Source organism: Aulonocara stuartgranti (assembly GCF_965226115.1).
Source record: "Aulonocara stuartgranti genome assembly, chromosome: 7".
Lineage (NCBI taxonomy): Eukaryota > Metazoa > Chordata > Actinopteri > Cichliformes > Cichlidae > Aulonocara > Aulonocara stuartgranti.
The window spans coordinates 18,998,500-19,011,176 of record NC_138945.1 but is presented as its reverse complement, the minus strand read 5'-3'; the positions used below and the strand labels follow the sequence as shown (position 1 = coordinate 19,011,176).

Genomic DNA, 12,677 nt, shown 5'->3' with positions numbered 1-12,677 from the left:
TCGGGAGGGGCACTGAAATTCGGGATTCTCCCGGAAAAATCGGGAGGGTTAGCATGTACGTGTGATAGATAAATTAATAAAATAATAATAATAATAATAATAATAATAATAATAATAATTATTATTATTATTATTATTATTATTATTATTATTATTATTATTATTATATTTAAGCTGTAGCTGTAGGCGCTCGTTTCTGGCACTTTCTAGTGAAGTCCTTCCCATCGTGTCACCGTGCTTCATTCATATGGTTAGCCGGTGCTTTGGATTTGGGGTAAGATCCTTGTGGCCACCCCCTGAGAAGGCGTGTAGTTGCTCGATGCAACCGCTGGGCTTGTAACTTGACACCTGGCCGTGCGGTGCATTTGCCATCGCTTTACCCACAGAAAGCCTATTTAAAAAGGAAAGGGATGAGTCCAACGCTCCTGACTCCGTAACCCCCTTTCAAAAGAACCCAGCTTTCGCTCTCCCTCTCTCTCTCTGGCCGCGCGTCCCTCCAAACTGGATCGGCATAAATGAATGAAACACAAGGGAATATCGACAGACAACCGCACAGGAAAACTCTCTGTCAAAGCAGCCTGTCAGGAGGAATTTATACTGGACTTGACAGGCAATTCAACATGAGTTTTTTCCTCTGGAACTTCACCTCAAGCTTGTCAAATGCGTAAAGCGGCGACCGGTGTCTTTTTTTGCCCCCCTTGCAAAGGAGTCACACTGTGATTAAAGGATCAGGTTTTTGACTGCCAGGACAAATGAATACAAATGAATTTAGGCACCCGAAGGAGAGATTGCAGAACCTCTCATCTAGACACAAAGTAAGTGACATTTGTTATCACTGTTTTATTTTATTTTAACGACTTTTTTATGTTATGTGAACGGGAATATTCAAAACATGTGTACCGAAAAACAGTTTAAAGACCTGGATGCCTCCATGTGCGTATCTGATGATGTGCCGGCTGGCTGTTATCCAGCTCACAGTGAAGAAATTATGTCCACATGGGGAATGCTGAGTCTCTGAATGGGGTCTGTTTGGACCATGGGTGTAATTTGTTATTTGCATGGAATACCAAACAACTCCATTCGTGCAGATATTTTTTTACCTCCCCTTTATCGGTTCTTACGTGAAAAAGCCGGTTCATTCGGACGCAGTTTGCGTAGGTCGTGTTTAATATCCGCACGCAGTTCGCTGACATTACTGGAAGTGTTCATTAAAGTGACTCATCTGACAAAGCAAGCAAATTAGGGAATCATTCTTACCCATAAAGTTTCATGAGAGGTCCATCAGCATCCACTAAGCCGTTTGGTAGATTATTACGCATGCTTTTCATGTTTTTCCGTTTACGCGTTCCCCACATGGCACTTTTACGAAGGCTAAATAAAGGGATACTTTTTTAATGGTTAAAAACGTTTTCCCCAAACAAACAAGCCTAAACGAACGCATACGTTTCTGCGACAGCCTTAAAGTATTTAATCAAACATCTGCAACCGATATGAGCTTTACTAGAATGTGATATAAATTGCAGATGTTTTATGGACGTGTTTACAGCATAGGTCTCCACAGACAGTAAGTACACATGGGAGCAGCGCAAAGCCGTCTGTACTACACTGTTGACTTTTTGGTGAAGTTCATGCTGCAGCCTAATGTTGCTGAGCTTAGATGTCATCCATTGATCCATTTCTTTTTTGCATTCAGTTGTGCACGCAGGCGCGATTCTAACCTCATTGAGTACTGAACAGCTGGTTTATTTGACAGATTGCTGGCGAGATAGCAGCTGTACAGTCATTTAGGGAGTAGGAAAGTCCGGACAGTTGACCCATCGTCTGCTCGTTTTTCATTAAAACAAATTGGCGCAGGTTGTGTCGGTTTATCACACCTACCTGTCGCGCATAAAGAAACACGGCTTTCAAAAGCTTTGCCTCCTCACTGTGTTAGTCACGACTCCACGGCGCTACGACTGCATTATTATGGACTGTGATGAAGTCGAGTCTGTCTGTCTGCGATGTGTGCAGAGAGTTTCATTCTCTGTGTGTCCACTTGGTGTCTCCCTTCGTGTCCCGCTCTTTACTTTTCACACGCAATCAATCCTCAGCAATGCATGATTTTTTATCCTTGAAATCAAACTGAAAAGATGAAGTTTTAAATTGATTAATTGATGACTCATTGACCAAAGGATTGATTAACTGCAGTCCCTTCCAAAATCCAGCTCAGAGCCTGAGTACTCTGTAGAACAAGGTGTGGATTATTTGAAAAACTGTCTGAAGTGAGCCATTAGCTGACTGCAGGGAGAAAAGTGGATTGACACTCTTAAACCCTCCTCCTCCTCATCAGCCCTTGTTAGTGTCAGCTCATCCACAGGAATTTTCCACTGTGTGTGAATGTGAGTTTGTGGTCAGGGGGAAGGATCACCTTTGGGAAATCCTTCAAGAGAATCAATAAGAAGGCCAAAATTGTAAATAGAAATGGAAACTACACTGGCCTTTCTGTGTTTTTCTTTTTCTTTTTTCCCTCTATAACTGCAGAGAGGTTGGTGCTTCTGCGTATATGTTTCTGGGGGAATGGTTTGTCATGGTTGTTGGGGGTGGGGTGGGGGGGGGGGGGTGTCTAAGAACACAGTGGAAATATTAGCAGAACATATCGTAGAAGAGAGGATATTTACTATTAAGTTTGCAGATTACTGATGCTGATTTTATAATGAGCAATACCTTTTTGCCACTTAGGGAATTGTACAAAGATTGCAACAGTTTCTATTCACTCACTGTCTCACTCCTTCCAACAGTTTATCACTCTGTTAAATTGGTTGTTGATCTCTTACCATTATTTTTCTTAAAATGGCAGATTTGTGGGCTAATCACTTCTTAATCTGGAGATAAATATGTTATCAGCAGTGCATGGCAGTTTTTCCCCCATTCTGTGCTGGGACTTCAGTGTATCATTAGGCAGCCTAACGCACAGTATGTGTGTTAGGCTGCCTAATGCAGTGGATGACTTAGGAGGAGGGATTGCTCATCCAGTCTGTATTTTGTCCACTCAGCTTAGGGAAGAATCCCCTCAGGGAGTCATGTCATAGCTCGCTGTTGCAGTATGAAAACCACACCACACAGGGTCAGCGTACAGATGTCAGTTTATTTGATTTAAATATCCACTGCATACAAATCCCCCTTCAGCACAGCCACCTTCAAATGCTCCACACAGGAGAAAATCCTGACCTGTCAGATGCCTTTCAAAAGCCCCCTCTCCTAATGAAAATCTAAACAAGCTACTGAGAACTTTTAATGTGAAAAGCCAAAGAAAATGGTGCTGTTTCCTAGGAAACCCGGTCCAGTTTCCACAGATGTAAACAGCCCGAGGAGTAGAATAAAAGTTGTCGGGGCTGCAGTAAAAACCTCATCATTCATGACTCATTTTCAGAAAGCGGATCTCTCCCTCCGCTGATAAGACACTGAGTCACACAAGTCCACACACATACACACACAGTGACACACAAACACAAACACATCCCGAGCAACCACAGCCAGCTGTGTGTGTGGATGAGTGTGATGACGCTTCATTAGCAACTAGAGGATGGAAGGGTTGGAGACACAGACACCACAAACATGGATGTGAGCACACTGTTGCACACGTGCATTCAGATACACACACACACACACACACACACACACACACACACACACACACACTGGTTAATGTTGGAGCTGTAGAATTGTTTCTGAAGAGAGGCAGACACACGTCCTTGTCTGGGATAATGCAAATCGCTCAGCTTATGCAACAGTCACCGTCTTTCCCACATTTATGTATTTGGAGCCCTGTTTGCCTACTGTGGCCCACCAGCAACAGCTGTTATATACATTTCCTCCTCCAGTGTGTGTGTCTGTGTGTGACCATGTGCGCCTGGATGACCTCCAGTGGTAAACAGTGGTTCCCCCAGCCTGTCACCAGATCTCGGACCCCTACTGGGATCTCAGTCCACTTGCCAGTCAGTTTCTTTAAGTTATGCTGCACACCTGGATGCGGTGAGGGTGCTGAGAGACATTTTGTTTTTGTTTTTTCTGCACATGTGTGTATGTACGAGCGCACATGCATGCACATTTGGTTGGTTTTGGGAGTCTACTACAGTATTTTTGTCTCCAAAACCACAATGTGTGTGTGTTCTTGTGTTTCAGAGAGATAGAGGCTCGCTGAGATCTAAGTGCTTTAGCAGACTCCTGCTTGTGCCCTCCTACTGTAAACAGTTGTGTCACAGTTGAACAATATGTTAAGGCATGCCTTCTATGGTTAAATGCAAATAATTACATTCATTAATACTACTTTTTTGTCAGGGTTGAGACAAGTGTCCAATGTATCTGTAAATTGAGATTTGTGGATTTATTATATGCTGGAACAAAGACTTTTGCATTCTCATGTTGTGACTTGTTAGACTGTTTGTCCATCAGGGACTTAAACGTAGGACCGGACTACCTCTAAAGCACTATGAGGCTCTGCAGTTACCTTGGCAACACCTCTAAGTAGTTATTTGGGGTTAATGAGGCCAAGGCTCTATCTAAATGAATGGGGAGAGAATTATATCTTTAATGTTAATGGTAAAAAAAAAAGAAGTTTCTGGCTTTATTTATGACTCAATTCATGGTGCCAATATGATCAACATCTCTGCCTTAGCCAGCAATCACATTTGATTGATTGATCATAGTATGGATACAGTTAGTGAGGAATAACTATGAGAAAAAGAGTTAAATAGTCTGTCCAATACCACGTGATTGTTGCCTCTCTCTGACATCCTTCTCTTCTCTTCTTCCAGGAGAGCCCTATTGCTCTGTACCATTTTATATTGTACTTGTTACCTGGGACTTACACAAGTACCCTCTGAAGGTAAGCTTTCCATACTCACCTCCACGTACTGCACTTTCTGACCTCTTTTGTTTGTGCTGAAAAAAACCCCAACTCTGTAAGACTGTAAGGAACCCTGGTGAGGTTTTGCAGTTATTCTTTGCCTTTTTGGTCAAGGCCCAAGCACATAAACACTTTGCTAAGAGAATTGGGCCAGCCGTTGCCATAACAACAGGTGTTGAGTAAGCTAAGTCCAAGGATCTAGGGAGTGATCAGCTCAACCATTCAATGATCCAATGTTGACCATTAATCTAAAAAAAAATGTAAAATCTCATGTCAGTCAGAGGTTAAAGTCAAAATTTTGTCTGGACAGCTGCACTGCTGAAGACCCCACTTAGCAAAGCATTTGTAAAGGCTAATATTCTTCACAAGGGCAAAAGGGAAACGTTTGACGATGTGAAACGTGTACTAGAATTCAGAGATGCCTAAATCAGGAGCTTGCCTCCACTTTGCAGAACATTTTATACAGTTAAGTTAATTCAGTTTTATTCATACTTTATTCATATAGCACCTGTTTACAAAGCATTTAGCGAGATGCGCCTTATTATTGTGCTCAGCTCTTTTGCAGGCATGTTTCATCTACCGTAGACATCCTTCTCTACGGTAACTGTTCAGTCTCCTAACAGGAGACTGAACAGTTACAGGCTTGCTGGTCAATATATAGTCAAGCATTTTGCAGCTATCTAAGCCACTGGTATTGGTCAAAAAGACTGCATAAGGACTTTGATGAGGCGAGCAGAGTCATTATCCAGTAATGTTTCTCCATAAATGCAGGATGTTAAAACATTTTCAGCTGATTGCTAACAGGCTTGCCTTTAACCGAGATCTTAAGTCAGTGTTACATTCACAATCTTGCATCCAAGTAGCCTTAAAAATCAGTTATTGCAGATTTAATTGAAAACGTTGAGTGTGTTTCTGTTTGATCTCCTTTTGGTACCATTTGGAAGTTTCCTCTGATGAAGAGTTATTGATACAGTCCAGTGAACTGCCCCCCTACTCTAGTCATTATGATTGAGGCTGACAGCACACAGACTTCAGTAGGCCCGACAAAGCAGTGACTGAAAACTGATGGTCGACAAAACCAAATGTCATTTCAGTTCATTACATCAAGGCTCTTCCACAGTCACAGTTCTGCAAATAAGCCTTTGAAAAGCTGACACTTCTTTAAAGTGTCTGGTGTTAACAATTAATGTAACATAACAAGTCTTGGTGGCGATAATTCACCAGAGGTGTAAAATTTAGTAGTCAGACCTAATAAAGTTAGTTGGACATGTTTGGCTCCTTTTTGAAAGCTGAGTTTAGTTTTTAGGCTCCGTTTCATCCTCTAATTAGCCTTTTTATTCAGTAAAGAGTCTCTGTTTTGAACTGTTAAATGCAATGAACTGTGAAAGGATGAACAATAAGAGGAGGAATGTTCAGCAATACGTTCTTGCTGATCAGCCTGTGAGCAACTCACTGTCCCCTGGCACACGGATACCTCAGTGCAGCCTAAGACTTCTTTTGGAGGCCAGAGTCAAGGATTAAGTTGTATATTGAACACTGACATGATTTTATTAGGAAAAAATTTAGCATTTTTTTTCTGCAGTGGAACAAATTTTAAAATGTAAAAGGGGAACAGCCAGGTAATGATTATGGTGAACAACATCTGCATTTGCACGTCATCCCTCACTTTCATTCTTGAGTTTCCAAATCATATTACTCCCCATTCAGCTCTCCATCCTTGTCTGTGTGTCTCTTGAAACATTCAAATAAATAAATTGCCAGAAGGTTGAGGAAAAACAGGAAAATTCCAGATAGACCATGTTTTACCATGTTCTGTCCCTTATCTAAGCATTGATCATAAGACGAAGACTTAGTTTCACGTTTTAAACATATTCAGTAGTCTAATAAGTGATGATTCCAAATATGATATTCAGGGAATTCAGGCAATATATTGCTGTGTTGATGATTGGGGATGATGAGGAAATATCATAAACTATTGTAAACTAGCACAGATCGGCCCGAAAGGGATTATTTCAGTATAAATCAGTGACTTCATCCTCTACAAGGGATACGATCAGAGAAAAGAGCCTTGGACTTTCACTCTATCCTGTTTGAGTGAATTGGCACATTGCGAGACTATAAACTCTGGCCATGTGTTAAACATGCATCTGCTCAGACACTTACAGTATGCTTTATATCTGAGACTGTGCTGTTAATTTATGCCTCTGTAACAGTAGAATAGAAGAATTGGAGACAATGTACAGAACAGATAGAGGTAATGTACCCGCCTGCCTCATTGCCAAGTTCCTGTTGTCCTTTAATGCATCAGAGACCACACAGAGAGTAATATACACCATGCACAGTGTGAATATTATTCCTGTTTTATAAAGCTCTAATGGTTTGAACTAAAGGGAAGTCTTACAGCCTTATACATAGCACGTAAGGACCATAAAGAACTTAAAGCAATCAGCGGAGAAAGAGTCGTTTAACTCAAGGTTCTGTTTTCAGTTTGCATATGTTTAATGTCAAAGTTTTCTAAACCTCTTTTTCTCTCAGCTCAAATATTCCTTCAAACTTTCCCTGCAATTATATGTATTTTCAAAGTCTGGGGCCCAACAGTTTAATAAAGCAAGCCTTGTATTATAGAAAGACAAGCATGTCATTCAAGTCCTCACTCTCTATAGTTTACCAGTGCAGAACATCCCAGCTGTCTTTCCCACTTTTTCTGGTATCTCATCAACACTGCTTTTCCATGGATTCTATACACATGTCCCCATTAGACAGGCCCCAGTGACCACAGGTCAGAGTGAGCCCGCAGACAATAAAAATGGTGAGGGGCCTAGGTCTGAGATCACAGGTCATGGAGAGAATGAGGGCTGTGGGACTACTGAGACTGAAACTCTGAACAGAGAGTCAAAGTTGGCTGAAAGGTTGGAAACTGTGCTCCGAACTCTCGAGTTGAGAGATGTTGTACTCACTTGTGGTTTCTGTGGCCATGTTCTGAATGTCCACACTGACTACATACTGATGAGAAGGACAGAGACGAGATGGGAAAGAGGTTACATGATGACGCTGATGTCATTTAGTTCATTCCCTCGCAAATTAAAGGCTTAAAAACAAAGAGACACAAAGAAACGTGTCTATCAGTATAGCTAACATTGTCAGCACTTGAACATTAGCTTACAGTTCATATTAATGCATGCATTAATATGAACAGAGATGAATAAAATGTGTGCCTCAAACACACATTTGCAACAAACACATATTTGTCAGCATTACAAAGCATGCAGTGACCTCGCTTTTGCTTTTCAAGTGCGTTGGCCAGGTGGCTACTAAGAAAGGATTAGGTCCTCTAGTCTGCTTGTACGTTCCTGGTACTGGCTGGGTGCTTTAGCCTTGACTCACCTGCAGTGAGTGCAATGCTTAATTGGTTTAGCATTCTATTTTTTATGACCATATATGCATTCTTTTCTGCTCTATATAACCAAAATTTCATTTGAGGTTTATGGGGTCCAGAGGAAAGACAAAATTAGGATAATAGGCATACACTGGGAGAGGTGTTTAGGTTTAACTGCAACACATTTGGATTGTCTTATCAAAGGATTTCTAATAATTCCTGTTGAACGTTTGACCTTTTAAACTCTAATCACAGTAAGCTGAGATGAATCTCTATGAGTTTTAGTGTTATAGGGTTCAGTAAGGTTTTAGATTACTGGCAAAGATCAACATTATATTTCACTGTGAGTGCAGTACAGAATGTGGTGTACACACGCTGCCCTTGTGCGACACTTTAAGCTGTTCAAGGCATCACAAAAGCCAGACATATTGGAGCAATGTGAATTAGCAAAGCCACTGACATTTGAAGTAGACCTCTGTGCTGTTCAGCAACATAAGAAACAAGATTGCTACGTACTCCTGCCTGTCTGGACATAAATTTATTTTGGCCTAAAGTTGCTATAAACCATCTACAGAAGCACTTAGATGTGCTCAAAGTCTGCTGAGTTCATTATTGTTTTGAATCTTTCTTTCTTTTTGCCTGTCTCTTCACTCTTCAGTGTTTAAGCTACAGTATTTTGTGAACTGCTTCAATATGGACATGATGCAAGCCTCTCGTAGCATAGGAGTCTTTAGTTAAAACAAAACTTTGAAAAAGTGAAATGTTTTGCACCAAATTCTTATGCAAGAACTCAGATTGTCTCATTGACATTTAAATTATTTTTCCACAACCATTTAAAACATGTTACAGTTTGGGCACAAATTACAGTAAAAGTTTAAAACTAGTCCAGATCTCAGTGTGTTCTCTTGTAGTTCTTGCGTGATGTTTGATTTATATTTCTAAAGTTGCCTATGTTGTTTATTTTATCTTGTTCCTGATGATTACCAGGTACCAAAAATATGAGATAACAATAACCATAAACATCACAAACAAGCATGTTGTAAACACTGCTTATCTAACACAGCCCTTTTCTTCCTCTACAGATGTGGACATTCTCCAAAAGTTGGGGCTTAAGGGAGAGAGGACATCACGCATTCTGCCGGCAGGAGTCATTCCGTTCAGATCGGGGATCATCCTCAACCAGCGGGCGCATATTGAGGCTCCATTGCGATCAATCTTTCCTCCGGCCATCTGGCCTAACCTCACGCTGGTCCTGAGTGTACGCTCTCACCGTATCAACAGCGCTTTCCTTTTCACCCTGCTCTCAGACCACAAGAAGCTGCTTCTTGGTCTACAGCTTGTACCGGGAAACCTGGTCCTACACACGGGACCAAATACCTCTGTGGCACTGCCCTATGAGCCCCACGATGGCAAGTGGCACCAGCTGGGTCTGGGAATTAATGGACAGAGAGTGACTCTATATGCCTCCTGCGGAGGGCAGAGTGTTCATGCAGACTTTGGGTGGGACAGTGAAAAGGGGCTGGCTCCAGAGCTCCATGGCTCGCTGCTGCTGGGGAGGACAAGCCAGCAGCAAACTTCAGCATACTTTGAAGGAGCCATTTGCCAGTTTGATCTGGTCCCTTCTGCACAGGCAGCTCACAACTATTGCAGGTACATTAAGAAACAGTGCAGGGAAGCTGACACGTACAGGCCTAACCTTTCTCCTTTGCTGCCTATTGTACCGAGAGAAAGAAACATCACAGCTACTGCTGCTACCCCTAAACGTGGAAGCCCAGTAACCGCCAGGAAAACCACAGGGTTCAGCCTCGCCAGGAGCGCTGCTGCTGCAGCCTCAGCTGTCAGATATGTGGCCCCCACCCAAACGATAAAACCGAACCAAGGGACCATCATCCCAAAGACCCTGTTGGGAACTGTGATACCAGTTACAGACCAAGTTGGTTTGGTTTCACCACCTCTCAAGACCAGAACCAGCACTGTCACAACACCACTCAGGACAGGAGCACCACCCACGAAACCATCAACGGCAAGACCCTCCAGTCCTAAAGCTTTTAATCAGAAATCCTCTAAACCTACTCCATCAAAATCCACTTCATCAAAACCCACTCCCCCAAAACCCACTCCATCAAAACACAGTCCACCAAAACCCACTCCCCCAAAACACACTCCACCAAAACCCACTCCATCAAAACACACTCCACCAAAACCCAGTCTCTCTTATCCCACTCCATCAAAACCCAGTCCGATAAAACCCAGTCCCTCAAAACCCACACTCTCTAAACCCACTCTGTCAAAACCCACCCCTCAAAACAACCCAAAAAATGCAAGTGTGGGAGCAAGCAATTCAAAGAAACCTACGATACCAGTCAGTACCAGCACCAAACCCTCCAAGACAAAGCCTAAACCTGCATTATTAGACCAAGGTGCAGTCCCAAAGAAACCCCAACCCACCAGAGCCAGTAAAACTCCTTCCAAGTCTAAAGTTACATCATCGAAAGCCACTCCGTCCAAACCCAAACCAGATTCTCTAAAAGATGCTCCTTTTAAACCAACAACATCAAAGGTCAACCGCTCAAAATCAGCCACCCCCAAACCTACAGCTGCTAAAACCCCTAAGCCAACAAAGCAACCAATGACCACCAAGGCTCCAGTCACCCCAAGACCTACTAAACCTTCATACAACCCAGTTACACCACCTGCTACTGATGGCTTCCAGAGCTGGGAGGTGCCACCTACGCAATTCTCCATGCTGGTAGAAGCTAAGGGAGAGAAAGGAAATGTAGGACCGCAGGTAAGAACTTTTGGTCAACCTGAGCTGTTTAGTGAGACTGGTTGTGTGTAAATGCTACAAGAAAAAAAATCTATATCAGCACTGGTGTTTTGCAAAATCAAGGTGAGCAAGCAGTGCACAGACTATGTCTCATCTCTGTGCCTGCAGCTGTGTGTGGCAAGTTTACATTAGTAAAGCAATAAAAGTGAATGGAGCTTTTCTTTTAGCTCATCCCAGTCTGCCTTGGTCTTTGTCACTTGTAACAAAGACCAGTGCAGTTTTGATTTAGGTGTTTTTGGGTTAGAAAAAGACCACACAGATATTTAGGTTAATATGGAACAGTCTCCTTTGCCACAGAGGTTTGAAGCCCTGCTATATTTCTCTAATTCTTTTCACCTTACTCCATGCACAGAGCCTTCCAGTCTGGCTGTGACATGTCAGGTCTGACGCCTTGCCGTCTCAGCACCAGATTCCTCTTTCAGAGAGTTCTGGTGGAGGTTGCATGGTCTCGTTTCAAAGCCAGGTCCAGGTCAAAGGTTAAAGCAGTCAGCAAACATTCAGCTTCCCAATACAGGCGTTAAGTTAGGCGAGGCCCTCCTTCAGCATCAGAACAAGTCTCAGAAAATGTGCTTGTCTCCACGAAGCAGAGAATACTTTTGTGTACACAACTGTCTACACAGTTTCCCAACTCAAAATGTGGTCAGAATGATCAGACCACAATGTCTCTGTCAGTGTCTCTTGGGTGTGTTCATACTTGTACCTGTGATTAAGTCATCTTAGTGTAAAGTGCAAGCAGGGCCTGCTCGTTTGATACGTGTGCCTTGCTTATTCTTTGCAGCAGCCTGTCATTTGGTGCTGTAGACTGCAGAATACAGTGTGTCTAGGGCTCGCTAATTTACCTCTGTAGTGATGTCCAGTAGATGCTTTACTGTCATTAAGGTGAGCCAAGTTGCTGGCATTTAGAAACCAGGACCTGTAATCTTGATATGAAGTGCAGTCATTTACCGAAGAAAATAAATTGTAGAAGGATCAGTAAGGGAAGTTTGAAGATTATTTACCAAAGGACTGTCTGGCATATCCACAAGTGCTGATACTGTGCTGAGGCTTATGCTAAATGTAGGTTAAGTTGCACTAAATGTAGGGTAGGTTGTGGTGGAGTTCTGGCCCTGAAGTACAATAAAGCCATAGAAATGCTCTGGGCTTTATCTTAAAAGTGCATGAAAATGTGCATTTTGCCTGACTTCAATGACTGGGTAAGATATTATGAGACTGGAAGACCTATTTATTTTAAATGTGGATGCCTGCACATACACGTGCCTCCTGCTCTGTCTCTGTGTAACTGTGTAGTACCATCAGAGATCCCGAGTGAAGCAGTTATGGTTTCCTCTCAGTATGGATCTTGATTTTTTTTTTTTTTTTACGCATGCCATTAGTGTACTGTGCCAACTCTTTTCCCAAGAGCACAACATTTTATGTGCACGCTTTTCTTGCACACCTTAAGAGCCTTTAACAGTTACAGCAGAAGTGTGATTTGGACTTCCTGTCGCACAGAAACAGAGCTCCAGCTGCCAGAAGAAACATCCAGCTCAGGCACATATACATGCTGCAGTCGCTCTTCTGAAGCACCTTTGGCGCCTCACTCCTACCAT

At 42.5% G+C, this 12,677-nt stretch overlaps 1 protein-coding gene across 1 annotated transcript in view; it reads left to right on the top strand.

The window, feature by feature from the left end:
* The first annotated feature begins 160 nt into the window (after nucleotides 1-160).
* Nucleotides 161-12,677, top strand: part of col27a1a (collagen, type XXVII, alpha 1a) — a 66,053-nt gene continuing 53,536 nt past the window's right edge. Inside the window, exons 1-3 of the mRNA XM_082538718.1 lie at nucleotides 161-815; nucleotides 4,794-4,864; nucleotides 9,344-11,049. Coding sequence (XP_082394844.1) covers nucleotides 763-815; nucleotides 4,794-4,864; nucleotides 9,344-11,049 — 1,830 coding nt within the window. The 5' untranslated portion in view covers nucleotides 161-762. The remainder of the gene's footprint in view (nucleotides 816-4,793; nucleotides 4,865-9,343; nucleotides 11,050-12,677) is intronic.